This window comes from Ischnura elegans, chromosome 1, assembly GCF_921293095.1.
Source record: "Ischnura elegans chromosome 1, ioIscEleg1.1, whole genome shotgun sequence".
In the NCBI taxonomy this organism is placed as follows: Eukaryota; Metazoa; Arthropoda; class Insecta; order Odonata; family Coenagrionidae; genus Ischnura; species Ischnura elegans.
This window is the reverse complement of record NC_060246.1, coordinates 87,808,025-87,834,866: the sequence shown is the minus strand read 5'-3', so window position 1 is coordinate 87,834,866 and position 26,842 is coordinate 87,808,025. Positions and strand designations below refer to the sequence as shown.

The 26,842-nt window shown below is 38.7% G+C and overlaps 1 protein-coding gene across 1 annotated transcript in view; it reads right to left on the bottom strand.

Moving 5' to 3' along the window:
• The window catches only part of LOC124165424 (neuropeptide CCHamide-2), a 96,834-nt gene extending 71,930 nt beyond the window's left edge, over nt 1-24,904 (bottom strand). The window contains exon 1 of the mRNA XM_046542834.1: nt 24,334-24,904. Within this exon, the coding sequence (XP_046398790.1) occupies nt 24,334-24,427 (94 nt within the window). The 5' untranslated portion in view covers nt 24,428-24,904. The remainder of the gene's footprint in view (nt 1-24,333) is intronic.
• Between the last annotated feature and the right edge of the window lie 1,938 nt (nt 24,905-26,842).

Here is a 26,842-nt window from a genome sequence, read left to right as displayed (position 1 = left end):
AATAAATCTATTTTCTTCCATCGGTTAATAAGGAAAAGTGTTATGGAATTATTAATGGTATTTAGAAATACTTAACGCCATATCCTTAGCATCGATTTTGGCAATTATTACCGGACCGCAATCGCAAAATATAATCGATGGCCTGGCGATAGCCTTGCCTGAAAGGGAATACTAATCAGGCACTGCAAAGTTTGTCTACCAGCTGCAAGATATTTTCCGATCATTCGATAGCACGAAATCTCATTAGATTCATCGAGCTGAGCCTGAGCGAATGTCCTTTGGCACTAAGCCACTTCCTCCTTTCGGTGTCCGAACATGCCCAACGGGAGTTGACCACCCATTAAAATCTCGACTCAAATTCTTTCCCAACTTTTGAAAAGTATTAACTACATAATAGCTGGGTATATTAATACATTTTGGCTGAGAAAGATGAGATACTCATAATTAAGTGGTCAATCACTTTAGCACTGGGCCTATTTAGCTGTTGTTAGAATCGGTTAGTTTCCATTATAATTCGCCATTTACCCTCACCTTATCCCAAAAAATGATATTTTAGTAAATTCAAGGTAAATAACATGTAAAAATTATCTATGTGAATATTTGCGTCCAATTTGTCTAAAAGCAAAATCCTCTGCAACATAGTCCTCCCTCCTCTCCCTTATTATTTTTACTGCCTACAATGATGGCTTCTAAGCCACTCTATTGTGACCTTTCACTAGCTTTATTCATGAAGTTATATTTTTTTAATAAATGAAAGTATCTCGGCTATTTTATATTTTTTAATCTTACTCTGAAACAAAATAAACTAGTTTCATGTAATGGGTACGATTCCCTTTTTCTAAAAGTGAAAGGAGACTTCGCAAGAAAGAGCAAATCTGGTTTTTTTAGGGAACAAACAGAAGAAAATATATATTTCTAAATGATTCTTCTCTAATGTTGAAATGAAGGCTATGATTGAATCACACCCATAAGTGAAACTCATACGTATGTACCCTGTGAAATTCAAAATATATGCATAACTCAGGCCGTATTAATTGCTCGAGAAATCATACCAGAATAATTTGCATGTCACTACATACTTTAGGCACAGTGTAGTCATCATGCTAGAGGAGAGCGAGAATGAATGAATACGGGTAAACTCCCTCTATTGGGACGACCGGCGGAGTGGTATGTACATATATATCTTTACAAAATTATGGCTGAAGTCGTTAAATACTTCTCACTATCACAGCAGCATTACATTGAAGAGAAAATTTTATCCTCATAATAATCCTAATCTTCCCTCAACCGTGACCAAAATAGTTCTTGTGATCTCTTCCAGTTCAAATACGAAAAAATAAGAATTTGTTTACATTGAGCCTTATATATATAGAGCCATCGAATAAGACTTCGATCAAATTTTGTGACATTTTAGCAGCAAGCACTATTAAATGGAAATAAATCTCTGAAACAAGGCAAGTCATTACGATGAAATGACCACGCGGAAGGTGCAAGTGGCAATAAATGTATCCGCCTAAATGTGTCACCGTCGGAAATTCTTTACGTTTTCGATATTGAAGCAATCATTTTACATGTAAGGTATGTCATTCATTAAATATATGTGCTTTTAAAAAAAGAAATAAATAACCTAAATTTTATAGTGAAAATTAATTGCATGTCCAAGCCTAAATGCAACCTCCGTAAATGGATGGGCTTCCTTGGAATTTGCAGCATCACACATTGTGATTGAATTTATCTGGGCGTCAATAATTACACGCATCGATTACGATTGCTGCTAAACGAGCCATTGGTCAAAATAAAGTCGCTTGTGCGAAGGTGAGTTATTTAAAATTTTAAGCATGGCATTTAAATTATCCGGGTTATGGTTTAAAACGCACTGTCATTTACAGACATCCCGCAACCAAATTGCGTCATGATTTACAGCCGTAAAATTTCAAATTTAATTCGCATGCAAGCAGCAAATTTAATAAATTCGAATTGACCTTTTGACATTTACCAGAAAATTAAGCATGGTTTTGATACACCATTCAAGTTTGCAAACTTTGGGATTTCCCATTTTTCCGACACACTTTTTCTCACAAAATAATATTCAAATTTGGCTATGAAACGGTCATTATACTTGATTGATTTTAATACTAAAACCCTATTTTATCAATAAGCAATATTAAGTTCATACCTTCTGCAGCTTCCAACGTAGTTGACTTGAGCACGGTAATAAAAACTCGTCCATTACAGAAAAAAGAGATATTTTTACTGTATGCAACTAAGTTTAGCATCCGAAACGGTTGGAAGCAAATATTCATGAGACTTGGAGTACATGACTTTTTCTTAGTATCTAAAATTTAATTTGTGAAACGAATTAAATCGCAAAATGAAATTGAATTACTCAAGTAAATTGTCAAGCTATCTTATATTTTTTTTTAACTTTTGAACACCTGCGTGGATAAAAATTTCAATATTTTCAAAACCTGATTTTCGATCTCGAAATGCTTCTAATATGGGTATGTACTTCTAAATCATAATGACAGTTTTTTAACCCGCTCGGCACGTTAGAATAAATGAGGTTAGAAGCCACCCCATACTTAGCTGTAGGAGTGTTAAATAAACGCTTTTAGGGTACGGGGACGAGTTCTCTTTTCAGGGCCACTCCGAGCGGTTGTCCGAATTCACTCGGGGTTCGAACACGGGATTCATCGGCCAGCAGCCAAGCGCACTACCCACTGGACTATCCTACTCCACTACTCGAACGCAGCAGTGCATTAATTTTAACTTAGCAAACACTCTCGATCGTCTCTAAACTCTATCGTCAACTTGAATGACGATCAACATATTTTTACGATTACATTTTGTAGCATTCTCAAATCTTCTTTTGTTTCGATGATGGAGATCAAGATGGTAAGCCAAAAAGGTATTTCAATTGTCCAGGAAGAGGGTCTGGGGTTGGCTTTAGGTGAAAAGATGAATTATATTCAAATACCTCCATCCGTTTCATGGAGATATGAACGTAAGTACGGGTCACGTCAGGTACTCAGTCCGTCTGGTTTAAAGACAACAAGAAATACATCGGTTGACTTCTTTCAAAGCAATTTCAATTTTCAACCACGATGTTTTTTCGCAAAAAATTCCCAAATCAGCCTCCGTCGCATGCCACACATTCACTGGGTGGCTGACCGCAGCCTTAATTAATAATGTAATTATTAAAAGACCGCTTTCATTCGCATGCTTAATCGCTCTAAATTATAGCGTAAACATGCACGTAGTATAACAATTATTCATAAGAGTCAACCACGAACTAGCCCTGGCGTACCTTTACGGAGTCACCGCTATCGCACGTAAAAAGATAAAATTCTAAATAGAAAAAAATCATTTGCCTAAACCGGGATTCACGCCCGTATCTCCTGAATTTTCTCCACGTGTTCTACCACATGAACTACCACCGCATATCATTCCTCATGTAAGACCTCAACTAATTCAAGAGATCCGCTTTTGGATTCCGGTCAAGACAAATCATCATTATTCCGCAGAATTTTCGCACTTTAGAGTATACCAATATTTTAGAAGCAATAATTTCGTGGTTGATCTACCAAAGCTTGTTACTGATCGTTGGTCGTAGCTTGCAAATAATTTATTATGTTTATTTTGTACCAGAGAAGAAAATTTACAACTTCGTGTATTCGATGAATGGATATATTATTTAGTCTAAAAATAGTCCCTTTGCATAATCTAAGAGCCATAAGTCAATCAATCACCAGATATACATTTTCATCTTTTCTCTACATGCCAAAGGGATGTGTTTCCAGCTGTGACAGTGAAGATGTCGTCGATTTTTGCATGGTATCTTTTTCCTAGCCAAGGTGTTAAGAAGGAGACACCATATCGTGGAGTGCCTTCAATTTTTTTTTCAACTCATCGACCCATATCATCCGTGTCATCTTGTTTATGGGTAACCACTCCATGTGTAAATGATTTTGCTTAAATGCAGTATCGGGGTCAACTGAACACGCAAGATCTTTTATTGCCTAGAGGTGGTACACCTAGTTGCCTAGTAGTGGTAGTGGAGGCTAATTTCATTTACTACTTTAGGGTCTAACTCTTTGATGTTCCAATGATACAATGTACCATACTTCATTCCTTTTCTCTCTTCACAGAACAGCAGCATTCAATATGGTAATAAGTATTTTGTATTTTTCAAAAATTTGTACAAATGAATTACTCCTATATAAAATGTACTAAAATAGCAAAAAAGGGTTATTCATGCTCTGCACATTTAAGTGAAACGCAGAAATAACAAAAAAACTACATAGATTATTGTTATATACCAATTTTTTCCAGATATAATCGTACTCCTCGTTGGATAAGAATAAAACGCGATCCCTCTTCGGAACATAAATTCGACTCGATAAAATTTCAAGACACATCCACACCACATTAAGGTCAAGGGCTCTAAATATGGTGTTCTTTTCTTGACGAAAACGGAATTACTTTCAAGCGAGCCTTCCAATCTTACAAATATTGATAGGAATTAGAAGGTATTGCGGGAAAAAATAAGATTGTAGGCTGTCCTATGCATAGGTTGAAGGAAATGGCTTACCGGCAGCAAACCTGACCATTTGCTTCGGAGAGAAAAGATTAGGAACCAGTCAACTCAAATTTTATATTCATTAATTCATGTCGAACTTATCTTTTTGCTTCTAGAAAAATATCTTCACGTAGAGTATAAATAATATTATTCCAAAATAATCACTCCAATAAATTGAATAGTACAGGATATCAGTTTCCTTATAAGCTTTGCATACTATGTAGAATCAAATGAGTCACCAAAAAGCTGCTGGATACCTATCTCCCCTATGGTTTGAGCCGCTGTGCTGAGATAGAACCCTTTGCGTTGAGTCGGGGTTTGTTCTTCTCCTTGGATAAGCCTGTCGCCTCAGATCGTGCGAAGAGGCTTCAATGCTGCTCGTAGCGCCGGAAAAGGAATGTTGAGTAGCGAAGTATACGCCAATTCGAAACACGTTCGTGGTAAGGCCGATGGTAAATTCGGAAGGTCATTGACAAATGTACCCATGTTCGCCATTCCATTATTGCTCGCCGCTGAGGGGAGGCGGAGGAAAATTAAGAAATAAAAACACCACCTCTTCTGAATATTCCACCGGAGTGACGGAGTTATGTACTTGAAGAAGGCAATTGTTTGTCACCCTAGAGCGCAATATATACGAGGAAAGGGACGAGGAATAAAAAGTCATATTTGTCTAAGGAAACCTCTAATACTCTTTTGCGCGACATTGCTCGATCTTCTAACTTTCGACCGTAATCTTTTCCTTCTCGATCGGCAGTCCACTTCCTTTCATAACTTATTATAGAGCGACTATTATCCTGGTCAATACACTTAAATAACGCCAGTGAAACGTCGTGTTCGGAATCAATGCTTCTTTTTTAATTGATTGGAATATAATAATCATCAACCTCCCGATTTTTTTTGTTTTTTACAAAGTGTTTGTGTTTTCTTTAATACAATTTTGTAGTTAAATAGTCGTGATTGATTTTATTGTTTTCAAATTCTCATCTTTTAAATCAAATTTCCACAGTCGATGCCGAAAACCAGATGCAAATAAAAGACGCCGCAGTCCACGAGAACAGAAGTTTTTGCATACTATTTTTTTTACTTCAGTGGAAAAAAACATTATTTTTTTGAAAATATTAAGGAACCGAGAACAAATATTACAATGAAGATGACGCTTTAACACTAGCGACTAATAAAAAAATTATCTGCAACATAACAGGGTTATAAGAACATGGGTGTCAAAATGACACCCTCCCGGCATTCTAGTGTTAAGTAAAACACCAATAGTCAAAATTTATTTATTGCCACCTTGGAGCCCCATAGGCGAGTCATCTAACAGCCGGCTGCCAGAAAGGAAGCATCGGAGAGGTTAGCCCGAAACAAATCAGTGGGGTAACTTGATAATCTGAAAGAAATAAGTTCCAATTGCTATCATGAAACATAATATTTTTGCTGGAAGCCAGCCCAAATTTCTCAATCTCCATAGAATCGAAATTAATCTTTCCATTCACACTAACTGTAAACCTTCAGCCTCCAATAGGGACGACAATGCGGTGGTTCAGCCTTATTACCAAAGGGGTTAAAAATGAAAATAAAAATACGAGAGCCCCTTAAAAATGCCTTAGCTTGGAGTGGACTTCGCCAGGACTACATCCACTTTTAACAGGAATTTAAGCCAGGCTCTAGTTTTGGAAACCTACGTTAGCCATAGCACCAAACCAATCCTTTGAAGAGACGCATCGATAGATATATTACCGAAAGTCATAACTGATCTATTTTTGTCGGAAATACTTCGAACGCTGGTCGAAAAAATGTGCATAGCCATCAGCTGCAATGATCCTAATATGTTTAACCAAATTTACCAATTTTTAGGCCACTCTGTGCAAATCCTAACGTAATATCTGGTATAAAGGAAATTCCATCAAGTGAAACGGAATATTAAATGCGTCAATAATTTATCTGGGTGACGAAAAGTAAAAAATAACCAGCTCTGATTCTATTTAGGTATCTATTTCTGAAATCCTGGTGCATAAATAAAGCCCTCGCCCTGAAAATTGGCATTGAGAAAATAGGGAAGAGGATTTTTTAAAAAATATCGCCGAATTCGCCCAGGAATATAATAAAAGCTAAGGGTGTAAATTGGATACCCGCTGAATTTCTTTCGATATTCTTTCAAGTTGTTCTCTCCTTTCGTTTGCAAAAATACTCCAAACCATGAAGTTTGCAGTTAATAATTTCATTCCTTTCCTACTAAGCTTAATATGTGGTCCTTACTCTCCATACAGGAATCGAAATGCTTGTGGCTCAAGTACAATAAAGAAGCATATTTTCACCACGAATTTGCCGAAGGGTCTTTTGTCTTGATTGAGTATTACGCATGATTCTAGAAGTAAAAAATTAATTGCTTCAGCGCACCGTCTTAAATGTTCAATTAGTTCCAAACGCTGGCTCTAAGTTTAAAGTGAGGCATAGTATGATTTTACGCATTTTTTATTAATCCATCAATTTTATAGATGAAATGTTGGTGTGGTTTTTCATATAAACACTTAAATACAGCTAAATCTGCCATTCTTGATTATCGGTACTGTAAATGTATTTTAAAAGAGCTACTAAGAGAAACATATGAAGGAAGAAAATCACTAACACATCAATACTGTTTTTTAATACAAGCAATGCATTATTTTCTTGCGGCCGCAAATATAGCTATAGCCACCTTGGATGTACTGGCGTTGTACCAAAGCAACCGCATACTAATAAGTTTATGTTGTGAGCACAAGGTGCGGTGTGTATGAGTGCCGTTTGCCGGAAGGAGGAAGAGAGAGAGAGCATTGCCTGTTTTCACAACTTAACCTCGTTTCCCAATTTGTAGCGGGAGCTATTTCTATTTTGCTTTTCCCCGCAGTCCCGTGGGATTCCGTTGCCTTGTGTCATGATGTGCCCTTTCATATTTGTTCAACTTTCGGTTCTAATCTTGGAGGTGTGGACGCCTAGCGGAGGCCCTCCCCTTCCAGCTTGGGCCGATGTAGAATAAAAGGGAAGTGCACAGAAGGACAGGGGGAGTTCATCATCATCAAGGTTCGGTGTTAGTTATTGCGGGTTAGTTCCGCCATCCTGAAGAGAAACCCACGGTAAGCCGTAACCAATAAGAAGCCCCACTTTAAGACAGTCGATTCTCTCTCTGCTTCGAAAAGATTTGCACTCCCCGCCTTATTTCACTACTGGGGTGTACAAACTGCCGTTGTGAAATAAAACTTATTTTAAAACTCGATTGAGATACTCTTAATCTTTGGTCAGCTGACAACCTGGCAAGATCCCTTAAATGTGTATGCAGCGTCATGGAGTGATCCGTCAATTCATGTCGCGTGCGCACGACAATTTGGTGGCAGCCGGTGGGATACTTAGGAATCCTATAGGATTTCGTGCCAAGGTACTGCAGGAGAATTCAAAAGCTCTTCGCAGGTGTCAATGTTCCATTGATAAGACATATCTCTTTTAAAGGAAACAGACACTAAATATTTATCGAAATGGCGGAGCCTGTAATTCAAACGAGCACTCCAAGTGTAACAGGATTAGTGCATTTAGTGCCGGAATTCTCAGGGGAGAACGGCGTTACCGTTGAGAACTTTGTCGCTTCTTTTGAAGCCACTGCTGAACTTGGGCGATGGTCGGATCGTACTAAATTACTTATTTTGAAACTTAAGACTGTGAACAGTGCTAGCCAATTTTTAAATTCATGTGCAGCAGATTCGTCATGGGAACAATTGAAAGTATTGTTAATCGAGAGGTTTTCTTGCCGACCAGTGGCAGCCAATAGTTTAAGAGGGCTAATAAATTGTATCCAGAGACGGACGGAGAGTGTGCGCGATTTTTCTGATCGTCTGCTTAAACTGAGGGACGGTTCGCGTGTGGAAGGGGTCGATCCAAGGGAAAGACTTGGAAGAGACAAAGCATTAGATGATTTAGTATTAACACTAGGAGGACGGGAGTTTCGCGCTACCTAGAAGGACGGCTAGGGGTCATTTGACCCCTAAAATGTATTTTGGAATAAAGCGCCTAAATTTCAACCAATATTCAGTGTAATCGTATTAATTGTTGAATCAGTTCATCAAAAACACTATTTAACATTATTAAATATTATTTCCATCGTCAAAACTTAATAACAATTATTTTAAAGAATCATGAATTAAACCGTATGTAGTAGTCGATTGCAATTCAAATAATGAGAATACATACAGTCAATAAAAAAGTTGTGTTACATGTTTAAACAATAGGGGTACTGGGTTTATAAAATTTGCATTAAAATTTTTTAAACTTATTACTATTTGTTGTAAATCTCAGACAGACTATTATTTCAGCGCTGTTTCCACAAAATATTTTTTTGCGCTGAATGCGTTCATTGGACGATTTATTCATCTACATCTAAATCTACACACTCACCCGCAAGCCGCTTAAAAGCGTGTGGCAGGGGGTGTTAAGACACCAGCCATTCACACATTTGAAAAGGAATTTGGAAAATGGAAAGGAAATTGGTGCAATGATTCAATATGATGGTATTTGGCACCTTTTTCTTTTTTGTGCCCGTGGAGATACGGCTGTTGGATTTGGAGACGTGTAAATAAATTGATACATGGTATCCATCATATCTACTCCCGCTTTGTTTTTACTATGAAATGATAGTCTCTGGGATTCTTTTATTAGTTTCGGAAATAGTGTCGTCTGAGATCATGCTGCTGAGTGAAAGTACATTATTGTTCTAGTTTGCCTGATTCTACGCGTAAGAGTACGGCATAAGGTATTTTTAACACTCGCGTTGAATGGATTACATGGCTATTTTAGGGGTCATGGATATTTGTGCGTCACGCCTGTTTTTTTCAGATCGTCCATGCAAGAGAAGTTTTCCATTTTTTATGACTTCCTGCCAGCTGGATGGATGGAAAATAATTGTTACAAGTTACATTTATTCGTGAATTCTTGTATGTTACGGTCACTTTAGTAACTATTTATTTCCCCAACGCTTGATTTGATGGCAAATCATCATCTTTGCCACAATATGGAAATTCATTTAGGCTGTATTTTCATTTCACATCTGTCAAAACCCAGTACTCGGTTCCAATTTGTCTGGTTTATTTGGAATTTACCTCATAAAAGGGCAGCTGCATTTTGTTGGATAGAGCTGCGCATTTGCGATCACGCCAAAGTCGCCATCGGATTCACTATCTTGGACTTCGTCTCTTCCATCACATGCAGATGTTGATGGATTGGTCAGAATGTCCTTGAACTGATGTTTACGATTCACTTCCAGACTGATCTTCAATATTACCTTCAGCTATTTGAATCGCGACGATTCTCTTATCTTGATATATTTCTCGACTTCTTACTTTCTTCCTCAACTCGCTACTGATATGCATGCAAAAAAATCTACAAGCGAAAGCGCATTATGGTAGAATCTTCTCTAGTTGCATTGGAGGTATAGAGAGCTGGAGAGCATTAGCAATTCATACAAAAGGACAAAATTTTCAGAAGTAACGCTAATTGCCGTTCGAAAGGCAGGGACTCAACCGCCAACCGTATCCTGATTCGTATCTTCCAGGAACTTGCAGTAATGCTTCTTCTCCGATCTACGTTCGGATTCCAAGGGTAGGATTTACAGTAGAATTTTACAGTCCACCCAATTCTTCCGCTCTCTCAAAAAGAGACGGGATTTTTCCCCAGGACGCAGCGTGCAGTCAACCCGCCCCAAACCCCGACGGGGTCAGGCGGCACTAATGCTGGACGCACGGCAAAGGGGCTAGGTCAAGTGACAGTGTCGTCAGGCCAGAAAAATGTAAGTTATTCATAAACCTGATGAGTCGATATTGAAAATAATGTCTATAAGAGCTCTGAATCTTGGACGACGGAAAACAATTCTTGGGATACGTGACGATTTTCCGGTGTGGGTAATACAATAATCATTGAACAATAAATAAAACAAAATTAAAATATCATAATTACATGAATTTACGCAAATCAAGGATTGAAAAGGTTTTATTTCCCTTTGCTGCCCAAAAAATATCGAAAGATTGTGCACAACAAGTCGCTATGCCTAGGTTTTCGAATACAGATAGGAGCCCTTGGGACGAAACTGGCATTGAACCGGGTACTTCCAGATTCAAAATGAAGCAAATCATCTACCACACTAGCCTCTTGCTGATAATGTGATATACATGGCACTAAAGTGCCATCGGGCATGAAAATAGCGCGAAAACCAGTTGTGGGTCAAATGACCCCTAGCCGTCCTTCTAGGTATAACACGTCATAAAAATTTAAAACAAAACATTATTGTTGAATTTTCACTAATTTATCAAAATATAGACCAAAATGAACAAAGTCAAAAAGTTTCAAAATTTAAAAAAATATTTTAATAAGAGAAAAATAAATTTGAATTCTGAAAATGGGTCAAATGACCCCTGCCGTCCTTCTAGTGTTAAATCAGTTCATTGATGGGTTAAATCCTGGGATCCGCAGGTTTGTGCGTGTGCGTGACCCAAAGACCTTAAATGAGGCGATTTCAATTGCGTGTCGCGAAGAAGAAAGTGAAGGGAGAGTGTCATTTATGACGTGTAACAGAGTGAACGTTGCCAATCCCTCTAGCCCCAGTGCAAATATTCCCCCTTCCCCATCCACGCCGCGGGACGATCTGCAATGCTTCCGGTGCCAGCAGAGAGGCCACTTCGCGCGCGACTGCCGCGCCCCTCCCTCTTCTGGATGCTTCCGATGTGGGCAAGACGGCCATCTTGCTCGAGAATGCCAGGCATACCTATCCTCCCCCTATCTTCCTCCTAGAATCAACCCTTCCCCTTCTCGCTTTCGCGAATACGGTCACCCAAACACAAATTGGGATGGACGAAACACCTACCCTCCCTTTCCGAAACCTCCGCCCCCCTTATCAGCTTGGCCATCACCACCAGAGCGTCGGAAACTTTCACCATCCCGCTTCAACCCACGCATGCAGCCCGGAGGCCAAGGATCAAGAGGAACGAGCGCCCCAAACGGACCTACCCTCGCCGGGGGACCTCGACCGGTGGAGGAGGCGCCAAGGAGGCGATAGAGAAGAGGACCACTGAACCCAAGGACCCCACCAGCCAAGCGGTCGCCACTGCACTCCCTCCAGGCAGCCGAGGATTCGGGGTGAGAGCTATAATGTCCGAGAGGGAACTCTCTCTACTCATTGACACTGGAGCGGCAGTATCTATGATAAAGAAGAAAGCCCTCCCTCCTTTGCCCCCCCTTAAACCCCCGCAGACAAAGTTATGTGGAGTCACTGGTCACGCTATTTCGGTCCTAGGCACTCATGAATGTGAATTTCAGATAGGAAGTGTTAATTACTCACACAGGTTTTATATTGTGGATGATGATGTGCAACTATCGTGTGATGGATTAATAGGTGTTGATTTAATGGAAAAAATTAAAGGTAGACTAGATTTATGCAAAAGGGTTATGCTGGTGAAAGACGAAGTTATTTATCTCAGAGAGATTGAAACTAGCCCTATTCCAGTAAATAAGGTGAATAGGAAGAAGGGAAAAAGTACTCGTAAGAATTTTAAGGAAACTAAAGCAATCAAAGCGCCTGATGATAAATCCAGGGTTTCCGGTCCCTTTTATGAGTTGTCGCATGGATTTTTCTTGTGCATGTTTTCCAGGTTGACCAATTCTATTAAAAATGTGTCTTTTCCATTCCTCTTCTTTGTGTCCTATTTCCTCGTATATGGTGTGAATTCTGTGCGAAACTTTTTGTGTTTTTCGTTAGCTTTTGTTTTACTATTTTGTAAGACTTTTAAAGGAAATTTTGAGCACAAGACTGAAAAGGTAGATTCGCATGCAGTACGTCTAAAACGTGAGACCATATTGCCTCCACGCACGGAGATTTTTACTCAAGGAATTAGTAATATTAACCCCTCAAGCGCGGCAGGCATTTAATTAAATCCCATCTCAGCGGCCGGATGAGATTTAAAAATCTTCGCCTTTTTGGTATACTATCATTCAATAATTTATATCTTTCATAATATACGGTCAGTATCGTTGAAAATTTTTGTAAACTTGCGTAATATAATGCGCTACAATATAATAATTTTTCTAGCGATTGGAAAAAAATATTTATTGTTTTATGTATCTCTTTTTATGAACTATTGAATAAAATTTCAATTTTGAAAGATTTTTATTTGGTTTCGAAGAAGCTACGAGATCTATAACATTCCATGCATTTAAAAAATACAATTACATGATGTAATTTAGTTATTTGGGGTTGAAAATTTCATAACAGATTGGATACTTTCGATAGGATTACCCGTTTCGCCTACTTGAAAATTTACCACTCCGCCCACTTCTCTGACTTTGTTCCAATATTACCGTGTCATTTCATATAGATAATCACATGCTAATGTTTCAAACGTCAATATGCAAATATTCAAATGATTTACCTTAGAAAATCTGCTCTGACATGATTTGAAGCAATCCAAACATAATCCCACTGCACATTTTTCACAACAGTACACGCAAACTCTTCATTTCCCATGTTACGCACAAACTGCACACCTCCTTTGAGACTTTGATTTCTTCCCAGCGGCAGGAATTGTCTTTAGGAAATCAATTTTTGTGAGTCTTGGTACTAAATTGTGTAATGAGTGACGGCCAAGTCCAAACAGTTCGCATGACGTTGGATATTTCAAAAATATTATTTCTCCCAATGGCACGCGAAATGATAAGTCAAATTTTTATACGTGTTTTTCCTGTGAACATCATATGAATTTAGGACTGCCTCATTCAATAGTCTCCTAAATAACTTCATACATCACTTGTAATGGCGTTTTCTTTCCATTACGTACAAATGCAATAACAGGTTCTTGAAATTCACCCCACCAATGATTTCACTATAGCCTAACACACAAACAGACTTCCGAGTCTCTTTTTTGCCTTTCAATTCTATTCCCATTTCGTAGGATCCCCAATTATAAAAAAATACCACACACTGGAAGTACACCCAATGATAATTTCAGCACACTGCCTGAACGAACACCACACAGCATGAATGATTCTGGTGGACTGGGTGGACTGAAGCTCGTGGTTTAGAAGCTCCCTCAAGAGACGAGAAAATATCTCGAAGGGGCCCTGGTATACGCTGACTGTTTAGATGGAATCTTATCTTCGTTGTTTACTGTCCAGGAAAAAAAAATAAAAAAAATAAATGCAGAGCGAAGCACATGGCCCCTTCGCTTAGGACGCTTAGGACTAACGAGGCGGACCAAACACACTTGGGGCTCGAGGTGACGACAAACGAGGAGAAGACGGAGAGATGGCATTGAGCTTAGAAGATACCGTATCTCAAGCTAAAGTAGCTGACCCTTCTAGACGTCTCTCAATTAGAATAGGCGGAAGTTTTCATGATAGAACAGCTGAAAGAAGGCGTTGAGTTTTTGGACCGAAGTCGTCAAGGCGCTGGTTTAAAACGGAATTTTATCGAAGCATTTTTTTTTTAATCTTGAAGGCATAAAACCGCTATGAATATTTTATTGGAAAGGAAAAACATTTCTTCAAAAGATAGAGTAATTAGTTTTAATTTAACATACAATATCGGGCGAAGAAAAAATATTATAAACAGTAGGTCAGGAAGCGTACTGGGTACGCATGACGGCGGCATACGAAATTTAAAGGGCGCGTACTGGGTACGCATGACGGCGTTGAGGGGTTAAAGCAGTGAATGATTATGTAATGGAGCCGAACGAGATTCTTATTAATGGGGTAATGTCGGGACGTAGTTTAATTAAAGGGAGTAAAGATGGAATAGTTCCCGTGAAACTCGTCAATCTATCCGAACAAGAATTAATCCTCCCCGCGAAAACAGTTGTCGGTACTCTGTCAAGGAATTTTTCAGTTTCGTGTAACTCTGAGTCAGATCATGTAGACAACGTGGTTGTAACTAACGAGGAAATTAGTGAAATTTTGAAAGAAGTCCCCCAGGATGCTAAAGCTCCCCTCCAAGAATTGCTAATAAAGTATGCGGAAATTTTTCATAAAGAGGGAGAACCCCTAGGACAAACTGACCTTGTTACTCATAAAATCCGGACTCATTGTTCCACTCCCATTGCTAGGCCCCCTTATCGTGTTCCACAATCACAACGTCAAGTTATCAAGGAACATATTAAGGATATGCTTGATCAGGGTATCATTAAAGAATCCACTTCACCGTGGTCAGCCCCGGTCGTACTAGTAGCTAAAAAGGGAAATGATGGAGAAAATAAACTTCGGTTCTGCACGGATTTCCGGGCTTTGAACAAAGTAACAGTCAGAGATTACTACCCACTCCCAAATATTCAAGAAACGTTAGAGGAATTGAGTGGTGCAAAGTACTTTTCAACTTTAGATATGGCACAAGGTTTTTGGCAAATTGAAATGGACCCCGAGAGTAGAGAATTAACTGGGTTTTCGACACCCGATGGGCATTATGAGTATTTGAGACTCCCAATGGGTTTAGTTAATAGCCCTCCAACCTTCCAAAGGCTTATGGATGCAACACTTTCGGGATTGAAAGGTCCGAAGTGTCAAGTGTATCTAGATGATATCTGTGTTCTCGGTCACAACTTGCACGATCATATTCAGAATTTAGAAGAAGTTTTTCAAAGATTGAAAATTGCCGGATTAAAATTAAAGCCTCGAAAATGCCATTTTTTTCGCACCGAAATCGAGTATTTAGGGCACATTATTTCAGCCGATGGGATTAAACCTGATCCAAAGAAAGTAAAGTCAATTCAAGATTTTCCCCTCCCTAATAGCCTAAAAACTCTTCGAGGATTTTTGGGTCTCGTAGGATATTACAGACGATTCATTGCTAACTTTTCTAAAATTGCTAAGCAGTTGACCGAGATGACACGTAAAGATTCCGCTATCACATGGGGTGAGAAACAGAAGGAATCATTTACCACATTAAAAAATGCTTTGTGTAATTATCCTGTACTTAGGTTTCCTGACTTCAATAAAACTTTTCTCGTGTACACGGACGCTTCAGGCGAAGGTTTAGGCGCTATATTGTCTCAAAAAGGTGACGATGGAGAGTATGTAGTAGCTTACGCCAGCCGGCAACTAAATAAAGCCGAGAGTAATTACAGTGCCACCGAAAGAGAATGCTTGGGTATCGTGTGGGCCGTCAAATACTTTAGATGTTATCTATATGGTAGAAAATTTACCGTTGTCACAGACCACCGACCTCTTAAATGGCTGTTTTCCATTAAGGAACCTTCCTCCCGCTTAACTCGTTGGTCATTATTGCTAAGTGATTATGACTTCGATATAATTCATAGACCTGGTAAAAATCACCAAAATGTAGATACTCTTTCCCGTGCCATTATTCCAATTGTAAACAATGCATATGAACCTGTATGGGATAGGGAACTTATTAAAGTGGAACAGGCAGTAGATGACGACTGTCAGCGAGCTAAAGACGATAAAGACGTGTGGATGGACGTCGATAAAGTTATGTACAAAGGAAAATCTCAAATCGTAGCTCCCAAAGCGATGCGCGCTAGGATTATGTCTGCATTTCACTCTACTCCGTGGGCCGGACATTTCGGCGTTCGAGGGACATTGCTTTCAATTAAGCGCAGGTTTTGGTGGCCTGGAATGAATAGAGACATTAAAAATCATTGCAAACAATGTAAATCATGCCAGGAAAGGAAAAATCCTAAGAATAATTTTCAGGCGCCTCTTCAGAAATTTCAGGAGGTGATTACTCCACTTCAAAGAACATCTATAGACAATAGTGTAAAACATTATAATAAACGGTCGAGAGAACCTATGTTTAAAATAAGTGATTTTGTGTATTTACATACGCCAGTGGTTGGTACGGGTAGAACCAAAAAACTAATTCGACCATGGCAAGGGCCATATCGAGTGCTAGCGTATCGAGGACCCGTTAATGTGTGTATTCAAGATGTGAATAATGTAAAGAAAAAGTTATTTGTGCATGTGAATAGGTTAAAATTAGCAGCTGACCAAACTTCTTCCCCAAATGTTGCCCCAAATCCATCCCCAAGCCCGCAAGAAAAGAAGAATGCATCTCGGCCAATCCGCCCTTCACCTCCCTCGCCCCGGGACAAGAAAGTGTCAAAATCTAGCAACAACAATTTGAGACCCCTTCCCCTCTCTGCCTTACAAGATGAAGCCCTTCCCCCGCCGCCAACACCGTTGCCCTCCTCCCCTCCCTCGACATGCAGGACACATCATGAGCAGCGAGACAACACATTGAAGCCCTCCCCTCACCGTTACTTATTAAGAAGTCGCGGCTCAATTCCGCAACCATGGTGAACACACTACCCATCACCATCTTTCCTTATTATTCCCCCCTTAATCCTTTTTCATTTTGACGTTTTGTTGAGTAGTGAGGCGATTGGTTATTTCCAGATTGCCACGACAGACGACCTCTTCAAACTAGAACAACTTGAGAAAAGGTGCAACGAGATTCCGGGCCGGAACAAGGATTCACACTGAAAAGATCCACAAGATGCAGCGAGAAGCCGTAAATCTATCAACCTTTTTGCCTATCTTCCCGACCACAACTAGCCACTTCCTCTGGATAGGACTGACTTTGTCCGCAGTTGGAGTACTTGCAGTAGCCATCATACATTTTTGGAGGAGAAAACGAGCACAACGAAGCCGCCAGAGGTGCCAACGGCGACGCATCATGACAACTCAACGCATGCCGTTAATGCCCATGCCGATCTTGCCTCCAACATCGATTCGAGAATCCAGCAAGGCTGAGGATGGCGGCATGAAGAAAATCGAGACGCAGGTAGAAGAGGAGCTGTAACTTATACCCCCAACCCCATCATGCCCGCTACAGTGACCACCCCCTTTTTTTTCTTCATACGCCATAAAAGTGGAAAAAAATTCCCCTTATCCCAATCAGAGTGAAGTGTTCCCAATTTTGTCAGTGCTGTGAACCTCCAGCGAATTAACCACCATTCTTACTGTTCCCCGGTGAAAGACTAGTATGACTAAGTGACTTAGGTGCATCTATGATTGATTTAGTTCTTTTTAGTGAGGGAACATGAACAATTTGGACATGACAATTGTAGCAAAATTTTTGTTAATAACATATGTTTCTAATAACTGATTTATTTATGTGTTCAACTTTGCAATGACTTCAATGAGTCAAAAATACGATTTCTGGCCTGATTATTTTTTCAAATTTGTTGATTATTTAAATTCATTTATTTCTGAGGAAATCAAAATTCATGTATTGTAATGCAAACTAAACTTAATATTCTTGGTTGATGATTTGTAATTCGGTTCAAGAGTTTTTATCATGTTCTTTTGTTGGTTCATTTAATTGGGGTTGGTTTCTTGTATTCTGTTTTTTTTTAATGTGTACCGTCTCGTGGGAGACAGTACAATTTTGGTAGGGCGGGGAGCATTGTTGTGAGCACAAGGTGCGGTGTGTATGAGTGCCGTTTGCCGGAAGGAGGAAGAGAGAGAGAGCATTGCCTGTTTTCACAACTTAACCTCGTTTCCCAATTTGTAGCGGGAGCTATTTCTATTTTGCTTTTCCCCGCAGTCCCGTGGGATTCCGTTGCCTTGTGTCATGATGTGCCCTTTCATATTTGTTCAACTTTCGGTTCTAATCTTGGAGGTGTGGACGCCTAGCGGAGGCCCTCCCCTTCCAGCTTGGGCCGATGTAGAATAAAAGGGAAGTGCACAGAAGGACAGGGGGAGTTCATCATCATCAAGGTTCGGTGTTAGTTATTGCGGGTTAGTTCCGCCATCCTGAAGAGAAACCCACGGTAAGCCGTAACCAATAAGAAGCCCCACTTTAAGACAGTCGATTCTCTCTCTGCTTCGAAAAGATTTGCACTCCCCGCCTTATTTCACTACTGGGGTGTACAAACTGCCGTTGTGAAATAAAACTTATTTTAAAACTCGATTGAGATACTCTTAATCTTTGGTCAGCTGACAACCTGGCAAGATCCCTTAAATGTGTATGCAGCGTCATGGAGTGATCCGTCAATTCATGTCGCGTGCGCACGACATTTACACTGATTATAATTGGCATTGCAACTTATGTACACTCCTTCCTTCATCCTAAAATTTAAGTAGTTAAATATCATCCTAGTTCCTTACCTGAACGGCTGATCCTAGATATCCAACAAACTATTTTTTTTTTAATAAAATGAATTTTTATCGCAACAAGTGTTCTTCGGGCTGTAAAATATATTATTAGAGAAAAACGAAAAATATTCGGCTAGCCAAAGACCGTTATACCTTCTTATTTGAAAGTGCTGAGCTGAAAATTCCTCATTTCTGTCCATTTAATTATCCATGTAAGTTTCAAGGGCATTGTGGATGAGAACATTCAAAACCCCCTATAAAGATATGAATACAATAACTTACGTTGATACGACAATTTGAATACTTGGATAAAACGGTAGCAGCTGTAAAGATATGTAAGGAAGAGAATATCTTTGGTAAGATAAACATAAAAGAGTGAAGGCCAGCGAAAAGTCTGATAGGGTGCGTTAGCTATATGGGGAGGAACTACGGATGTTAAAGAAGAAGCTTGAGAAGAGCACTCTGGAAGCTATGGGGATGTTGACGTGGTGGAGAGTGGAGTGTATGAGATGGATAGCGAGGAAGTTCTCGATTAGGCGAGTGAATAGAAGACTTAGCTATATGAGGCAAAGACTCAATCGAAATCGACTTTTAACTGATATTAAAAACTAGACTTTTCAATAAAAAATGAAATTTGGATCAAAATATCAATGAATTGAAAAAAATCGACGGCTCTTCAAAAAATTGGTGCAAAAGCATGTTTAGTATTCATTCGAAAAACGCTTCAAATACACATTTGAGTAGTAGAAAAAAATCTGCTTAAAGTTCATGCTTGACTAATTAGAAGTAAACATTTACAAATGGACGCACATTAAAGTTTTAGGATCACCGGTATGGTATCGTATTTGGAGGGCAGCTAAAATCATTCGCGCCATGAGGGAAGGCGAGGTAAGGTAGAGCGGAGAGAAACCCTATTCCGGCATTAGTCTACTCTTAACGAAAGATGCCAAAGGGACCACGGGTTAACGTCCCATCCGACGGACGGAGTGTTGCACTTGAAATGTGCTCCACACATCATTCGAACAGGGATCGGACAGTCTCTGAAAATTCTCTGCCACCGCCGGGATTTGAACCCGAGCTCATGGGATGGAAATCCAACAATCTAGCCACCACATCAACCCGATCCTGGAAATCACCGCTTTGGAACCATTCGACTTGCGCAAAATTTAAAAAAAAAAGGCCAACCGCATGCGATCCTTTATTGATGATTCAGGGCGTGCCTTTACAATTCAACCGGCGTTAGAGACGGGGACCTTTCACATGGGACGTATGACGTTAATAGTTATCATTGGCCGGTAGTGTCACTACTGAGATCAAACGAGTAGTACATATTAACTGGGAGAAATTATTAAAGGATATTCTGCCGATTAAGGAAGCGGCAGCTTTTACATGCAGTATTTTTCCTATATCGCCTCGGCCTATCTGCCACCCACATTGAACTTCCATCTTTGACCCACAATAATAATTTGGTATTAAACTCTTTTTAAGAGATCTCGCAATTTCCTGGTATTAAATAGCATGGGATAAAAAAATAAGTATAGACAATATGTATTCCTTTACATCGATGAACAAATATCGAACAAATAAAATAATATCTAAATAATAATTAAAATATGAATAAAAAATAAATAATGAACGAAAAACGAATATTAGGAACAAATTCTGCGGATTAAATTTACAAATTTTACTCGCTATGCTTATCGCTAATATGCATTCTTTTATCTTTAGCTATATTTGCTTTAATTCTGAGAGATAAATACAAATATATACCTAACCTTTGTAGGAGTAGTGAAAATAAACCTATAAAAATATACCTGGGCCTTTTCTTTGCACTTTGTTTCCTTTATATCCTGGAAGAGGCGTGTATTATGAATTTGAGATGATGGTCTCTCGCCTATCCCACAAGCAATTTCTCTCGCTGCTCTTCTTCCTTCGAGGGATTTTTCCCGGAGGGAATTATTTTTAAAAGAGTTCGCTGAACGAAGCGTGGAGTGATTCCTCAAACTACATATATGAAGGATCAAGGGTGAATGAATATATGTTTTCATAGGATGCATTTGTAATAGGTAATACTGTCCAAAACGAATATTTTCACTCTGAATCAGGTGAAAGGGTCCTGTAAGCCCGCAAACAGAAGCCCAGTTCATAAAAATATTAAAAGTAATGAAAATCTCCTAAAATCATGGCACCCATTATTAGATACGGGACTTTTGTACTGCATTGAGTAAAATTTGAATATAGCTTGCTGTAAACATTTTAACAAAATTATGACGGAGGAGTCAATATCGTTACCGGATAAATTACTGCTAATTCCCCTTCATATGGGCTTAGAGCGCTAAACAAAATATATAGACATGGTCTATGGTGTCTACCAAGTAAAAAAATTGAATTACGTAAAAAGAGATAAGGTTTTTCTTGTGAATGAATTAACTGACCGTTATCATACCAAAATAAAATCCGTGCAAGCCAGCATGAAGGTAGAAATTTATTTTAAGGGTGACAAAGCCGCACCGAGTCCACCTTTCTAGCTAAACGCCAAAAGTGAATTACGTTCACAGGCACGTGGACCACCATTGAGATTTAAAGGTAAAATTATAGAAATACGCATTTATAATAAAACACAATCAACATATAAAAATAATCCATATTGTATTAAGTCGGTCGCATGCCTGAAATTTTTTCTACGTGGTTTCGTCCCTAATAGAACACTCCCTCGCTACGTGCATCCCTATCATGTCTTCATTACCTTCTTTTGTCAAGAGTCGATGCTTTGGCTCTTGAGAGGGAAGTCAGAGCTATTAGCTACCACACCAACCCGACCTCATTCCAGGAGGGAGCTCCCACTAAGTAAGTCTGTAATGCGTATATCCCCCGTCCAGCAGAACTTTGATGGTGATGTTTTCAATCACCACCTTCACCCTCCAACTTTGGGACAGTTTGATGTTTAATATAGCCACCTCAAGGGCCATCAAATTTATTTCCACAGAAGGTTAATGGTAGTTTATAATGAAATTTGTTCACATTGCAAGATGCACAGCGATATATAGTTTATGGTGTAAAGAAAAACATTTACGGGAAGCAATGTTTATATCTATTTTTCTTCCCGACGATACTCCTAGTTTAATTTATCTGCCTATGCGTTTAAGTTCTTTACAAATCATTACAACAAGGGTGAGGCTAAAAAAATACGATTTTATACGAATTTACTTACAAAAAATAATATAAATTAACTTCTACTTTAGATTAAAAGATTAAATGAAAGCTTCTCTTCTTTGTCTTTTGTATAGATAATTATTACTTTTGAATACCTGCATGAGAAATATTATAATATGGTTGTAGGCGAAATTTGACGGGCTTTTTCTTCTATATCATTATGGTAGATACTTCTGACTTTATTTTTAAGTTAACAGGAGGTATCAAAAGGACATGAAAAAATATTTTTTTGCTGACTCTGCAGTGTTAACAAAGAAACCTAGCAGTTATATTTCTAAAATCCTCAGAAAAAAATATAACCTATTTTCATTATATTGAACATTGAAGTGTGAAATATAAGGTTCACCTCCAACTTTTTGTACGATTCTGATTATTTTTCCACTCGTCAAAAGAGAACAAAGTCCAAAAACTGATTGGAAGATTTTAATCATTTTCTCATCATGAAGGCAGTTGAAGCATGAGAGCAAGACCTATGAAAAAATCACGGTGAGAGAATACACTCGGTCAAAATGATAGAATATGAAATTTTAATTGACATGTTGCTATGGTGAAAAAAATCCAAGTGAAAATATTTTGCCCAAAAGATGTGACATTCATATAATACTCTGAATGCTACTGGAACTTATGGCTTGGAATACATGAAATGAATTCTAAAACCATCCATTTAAAATAAATATCCGAAAATAAACGAAAAAAGGCAAAAAAAACTATTACCGTTAATGCGTCACAGACCAAGTTATATTCTGATTTTGGAGCTAGAAAAATGCTATTACACTGAGTGTTATGATTTTTTTACTAAAACGCATTCAAATTAATCAATGTATGAAGGCAAGAGATCAAAGAAATACAATTGCAATTGGACGATATCTATCACACAGTAAGAAAAACAAAACCTGTGTCCAACTGATGCAAGCATTTAAAATCATAAATAAGCCTAGTTTGAAAATATTTAGCACCATGAAGTTTTCTTGCGACCGCGGAAACTCTAAAAACCTTTCAGTATTCAAAGTTTTATAAGAAAAGCAATAATTTACAATTAAAACACAAAACAAAGCAATGCATTTGTCTGTGCAGCGTAAGAATAATTTTTCAAATGAAAGCGGTAAGCTCTCGTGCAAATTTCATTTAACCACATCTCTATCTCAAGCCATTTAAAAACAGTGTGAAGAGTAATTATGTCGTGCCGGGTACTTATAATCAAATCGTACCTTAATATCTAATGAGGCTCACTGAAGGAGGAGAAAGCACATAAATGTGATATTGAGCACATATTATAACTTAGTAAAGGAACTTTTTCCGGAACCGGAAACCAATCATTGAAAATCTATTTCAATAAAAAACGCATGAAAATGAACAATATTTCAACTGTATAAGTTTTTAGTAATCGAGGCTATGATTTGACATTCTTCCCGCTAGTTTATTTGTTAAGGAGAGATATTATTATCAGCCTAATAACACTCAAAAACAGACACAAAAGTTTTTTTCTCACTATCCCGCAGGTCATTTGGCTTACGCTAAAGAGTTTTGATCGCCCACAACACGTTACTATCCCCATTGAAACTAAACACTTGTGCAAATTATTCTGTACGGGTTTTAATTTGCGCCATAAATTCAGGTACCAGCGTTTCAGCGGGCAATTACCACATCGTTTGCTCGAAAATTTAATTGTTTGAAGGAGAATGTAACAATTTGAACTTATACTTCTGTCCTAGCTCTCTAATGGAGGAATTAAGCTAGAAACGCACCAGTTTTCAGAGGAACTGGAGAAAACTAAACCAGCAATGCAGTGATGTCGTTAACGGAGGAGAATAGGCAATCAACTTGAAGAAAAAACGTTTCATGAGATTCAGTCCTGTTGAATGTTACCAGACGTTTCGGCTGCTTACACTTCTGCCGACGGTGAATAAGGAGAAGAGCAAAATAAGCTGCCCTGACGTCAGGCCTCAAGATTAAAGCATAAGAAACTGTTTCCACAGTATTATCAACCAAGAATACATACCCTTTCGGAAAATGACAGGAGTTTTTCAGAGTATTGAAACATATACGGGTGGTATGTAAATGTAATGAGTCAATGTGGTATGTATATGTAAAAAATATTATTTTTGGTTTTCCCCGCATCAATCGTAGGAACTAACAACAATAATTCTCCTCTACAGGAGACGTAGTCAGGGCTAGAAATGTCTCTTGTGCAGTGCCACCATATATATCATGTTGTGGAAATGGATTTCGAATATTTGAGACGAAGTTACGCCTTCTGGCAATCACCGGAAGCCTCACTGATCCCTAGTCTACTATCTCTGTCCAATTTTTTGGCGGATTGTGCAAAGGATGCATTGTATCTGCGGCTTCTTTAAAATTCTCGCTTTGCACTAAATCTGTTCTACGTAATATGACTTAAGTTCAAAGAAAGAAGGGCATAGACTCACTCTTTGCTTCCACAATTTGCCTCGTGCCGAAGATGAACACCGTCAACACAGCGATGGTCAGCACCACCGACGGACAGCTGGTCCTCGATCTCATTGCGACCTCCGAATCTCCGCCGTTGACAACCCAAAGGATGGTGATTCTCCGTCAGACCACGGGCCTAATTCTCTCCTTCCTCTTGTCCCTTCCCCAAGAGACGTCCTCAGAGTCTGACGCGGAAAACTCGAGTGAGTGGGCCTCTTGACCTTCTTCGAACCTTCGAAGTCCCCGAAAGAATTACTGTCGGAGCGGAAAGAACTTCTTGCCTCCTCGAAGCCGCCCCTAGTTGACTTCCCGGCTTCAAAAGCCGGCGTTCTGAATTGGCCGAATCCCTTTCCTCTTCTGCTCAACACCTCCTTCTCTCCCGACCTCGTCAAATCTTCTTCCTCCCCGACTGTGATTCACCTTGGGGCGCGTCCACGTTGATGGTCTCCGGGTGTGCTGGGGTCGAATGGGTGGTCTCTCTGCTGTTTTGTCTTGTCTTCTGGACTCGACTCCGCCCCGTGTCTCCTTTATAAGGTGGGAGCGCGTAGTGTAGTGGATGGTTGGGGAAGCCCGATGCAGGGCCGGAGAGAGAGGGGGCAGAGGAGTAGAATGGTGGGGGGTGAAAGGTGTGTGTGGGAGGGGGGTAGGGTTGAAGGGAAGAAGGGAAGGGGGGATGGGTATTTGGTGGGGAGGGTGCGCGAGAGAGGGATGTGCAGAGAAGAGTGAGAAGAGGGAGGGGGGAATCAGACGGAGCGAGTCCGAAATGTTTTGCAATGGAACATTTACAGGTGGGGTTTTTGGCTTGCTTCTTCGGGATCTGAAAAATTAAAAAATTAAAAAAATCAATAAAAATAGGAATTCAGAATTAAAACGAAAAAATATTTTAAATAATAATAATAATGTCGTTTGTTTTCGTAGGTACTGGGGCCCATGAGAAAATAAAAGTACAGCTTTCTACATTTCCAATTTGGTAGATAAATAGAAGTAAAAAAGTAAATAAATATAATTATAGACAAATGCAACCAGTGCAGATCGCCAAGAGCATGAAAAAAAACAATACAATATTTAAAACAAAGAAATAAATATCCAATGCAATAAATGATCCAATAATCTCACTCAGCATGTATCTAGCAGGTAAATTCTAATATATTAAATTAAAACAAACAATATTGACGCAATATAGAAAGATTTCACCAGGATGTTTGTTTGACCTTTAGCATCACTACATGCATTGATGAATAATTATTGCTCATGTCTGGCAAATTCTTGGATTTTGAAAATAAAACAAAAGGAAAAACATAAAATACGTATAGCTCAAATGTTTGTTTTGAATTTTCGATTTCCCTTGTTGCTTGACCCGAAAGAGTGCTGAATTAAATTGAATGATTTAATTTCGTTCAAATAGGGCATTCATGACAAATAAATTTTCTCATTTCTTAAAAATATCATCAAAACTTTACCGTAATCGCAAGTACCTGATAAGTCAATGAAAATTAATTTATAAAAAAGTAAAATTTTATGTAATATCTATAATCTCACTCAATAGGAATCTAGCAGGAAAATTCTCTCAACGTATTCTTTTGACGTGTCAACAATATTGAGGTGACATAGAAAGTTTTCGCCAGATTTATTTTTTTGACTTTTAGTATTGCTACACGTATTGCTGAACAAATTGCTTACATCGGGGACGTCTTTGAAGTTACAAAAAAAAACAAAATTAGGAACATGAAATACGTATGACTCAATTATGGTATGGAATTATCAATTCCCCTTGCTGTTTGATCCATACCTGTCTGGATTTAATCTTCTAATCTAATCTAATTCTATGATAAATTTTACCTCTAATAACGCAATTGTGACGAAAACGATCTAATTACTAAAGTGAATCATAAAAAAACATCGCTGTATTCAATACATTCCGCAACTCATTCTATTGGGATGCTGTATCATTTTTCTTAGAGAACAACACTAAAATTCTAATTGGAACAACGATACTTAAACGCGCAGACAGGCATTGCCGTGTTTTCTTCCACACTTAGTCGAACAATACTGTTACGTAATATTTCCACACAAAGAGTCTAATTACGCATAATGAGACGTAAAGTTATAATCGCGAAACCCATAATTATCTTATTAACAATAATATTTATACATATCTACCATTTCTTACTATCACCGGTAGGGATGAAGATCGTGCCACACTGCACCATGAACGAAAAAGATAAAACTGAGCACTTGAATAAGACACAATGCGACAAAAGTCCCGGATAACCTCATTCAATAACATTAAAACAATTTTGGCCCGCTAGATGAATACGCTCAAATCCTTTATCTAGCACCGGAGCGTATATTTCCGTGTTATTATGAAATAAAATTAAGTAAATAAAAGCCAAATTCATAGTTGGAGTGAAAATTCAGGTTTCTGTGGTTTTCTTTTTCATAATTTTACGTGTGTAGACAAAAAATATAAGCAACGAGTATCATCGA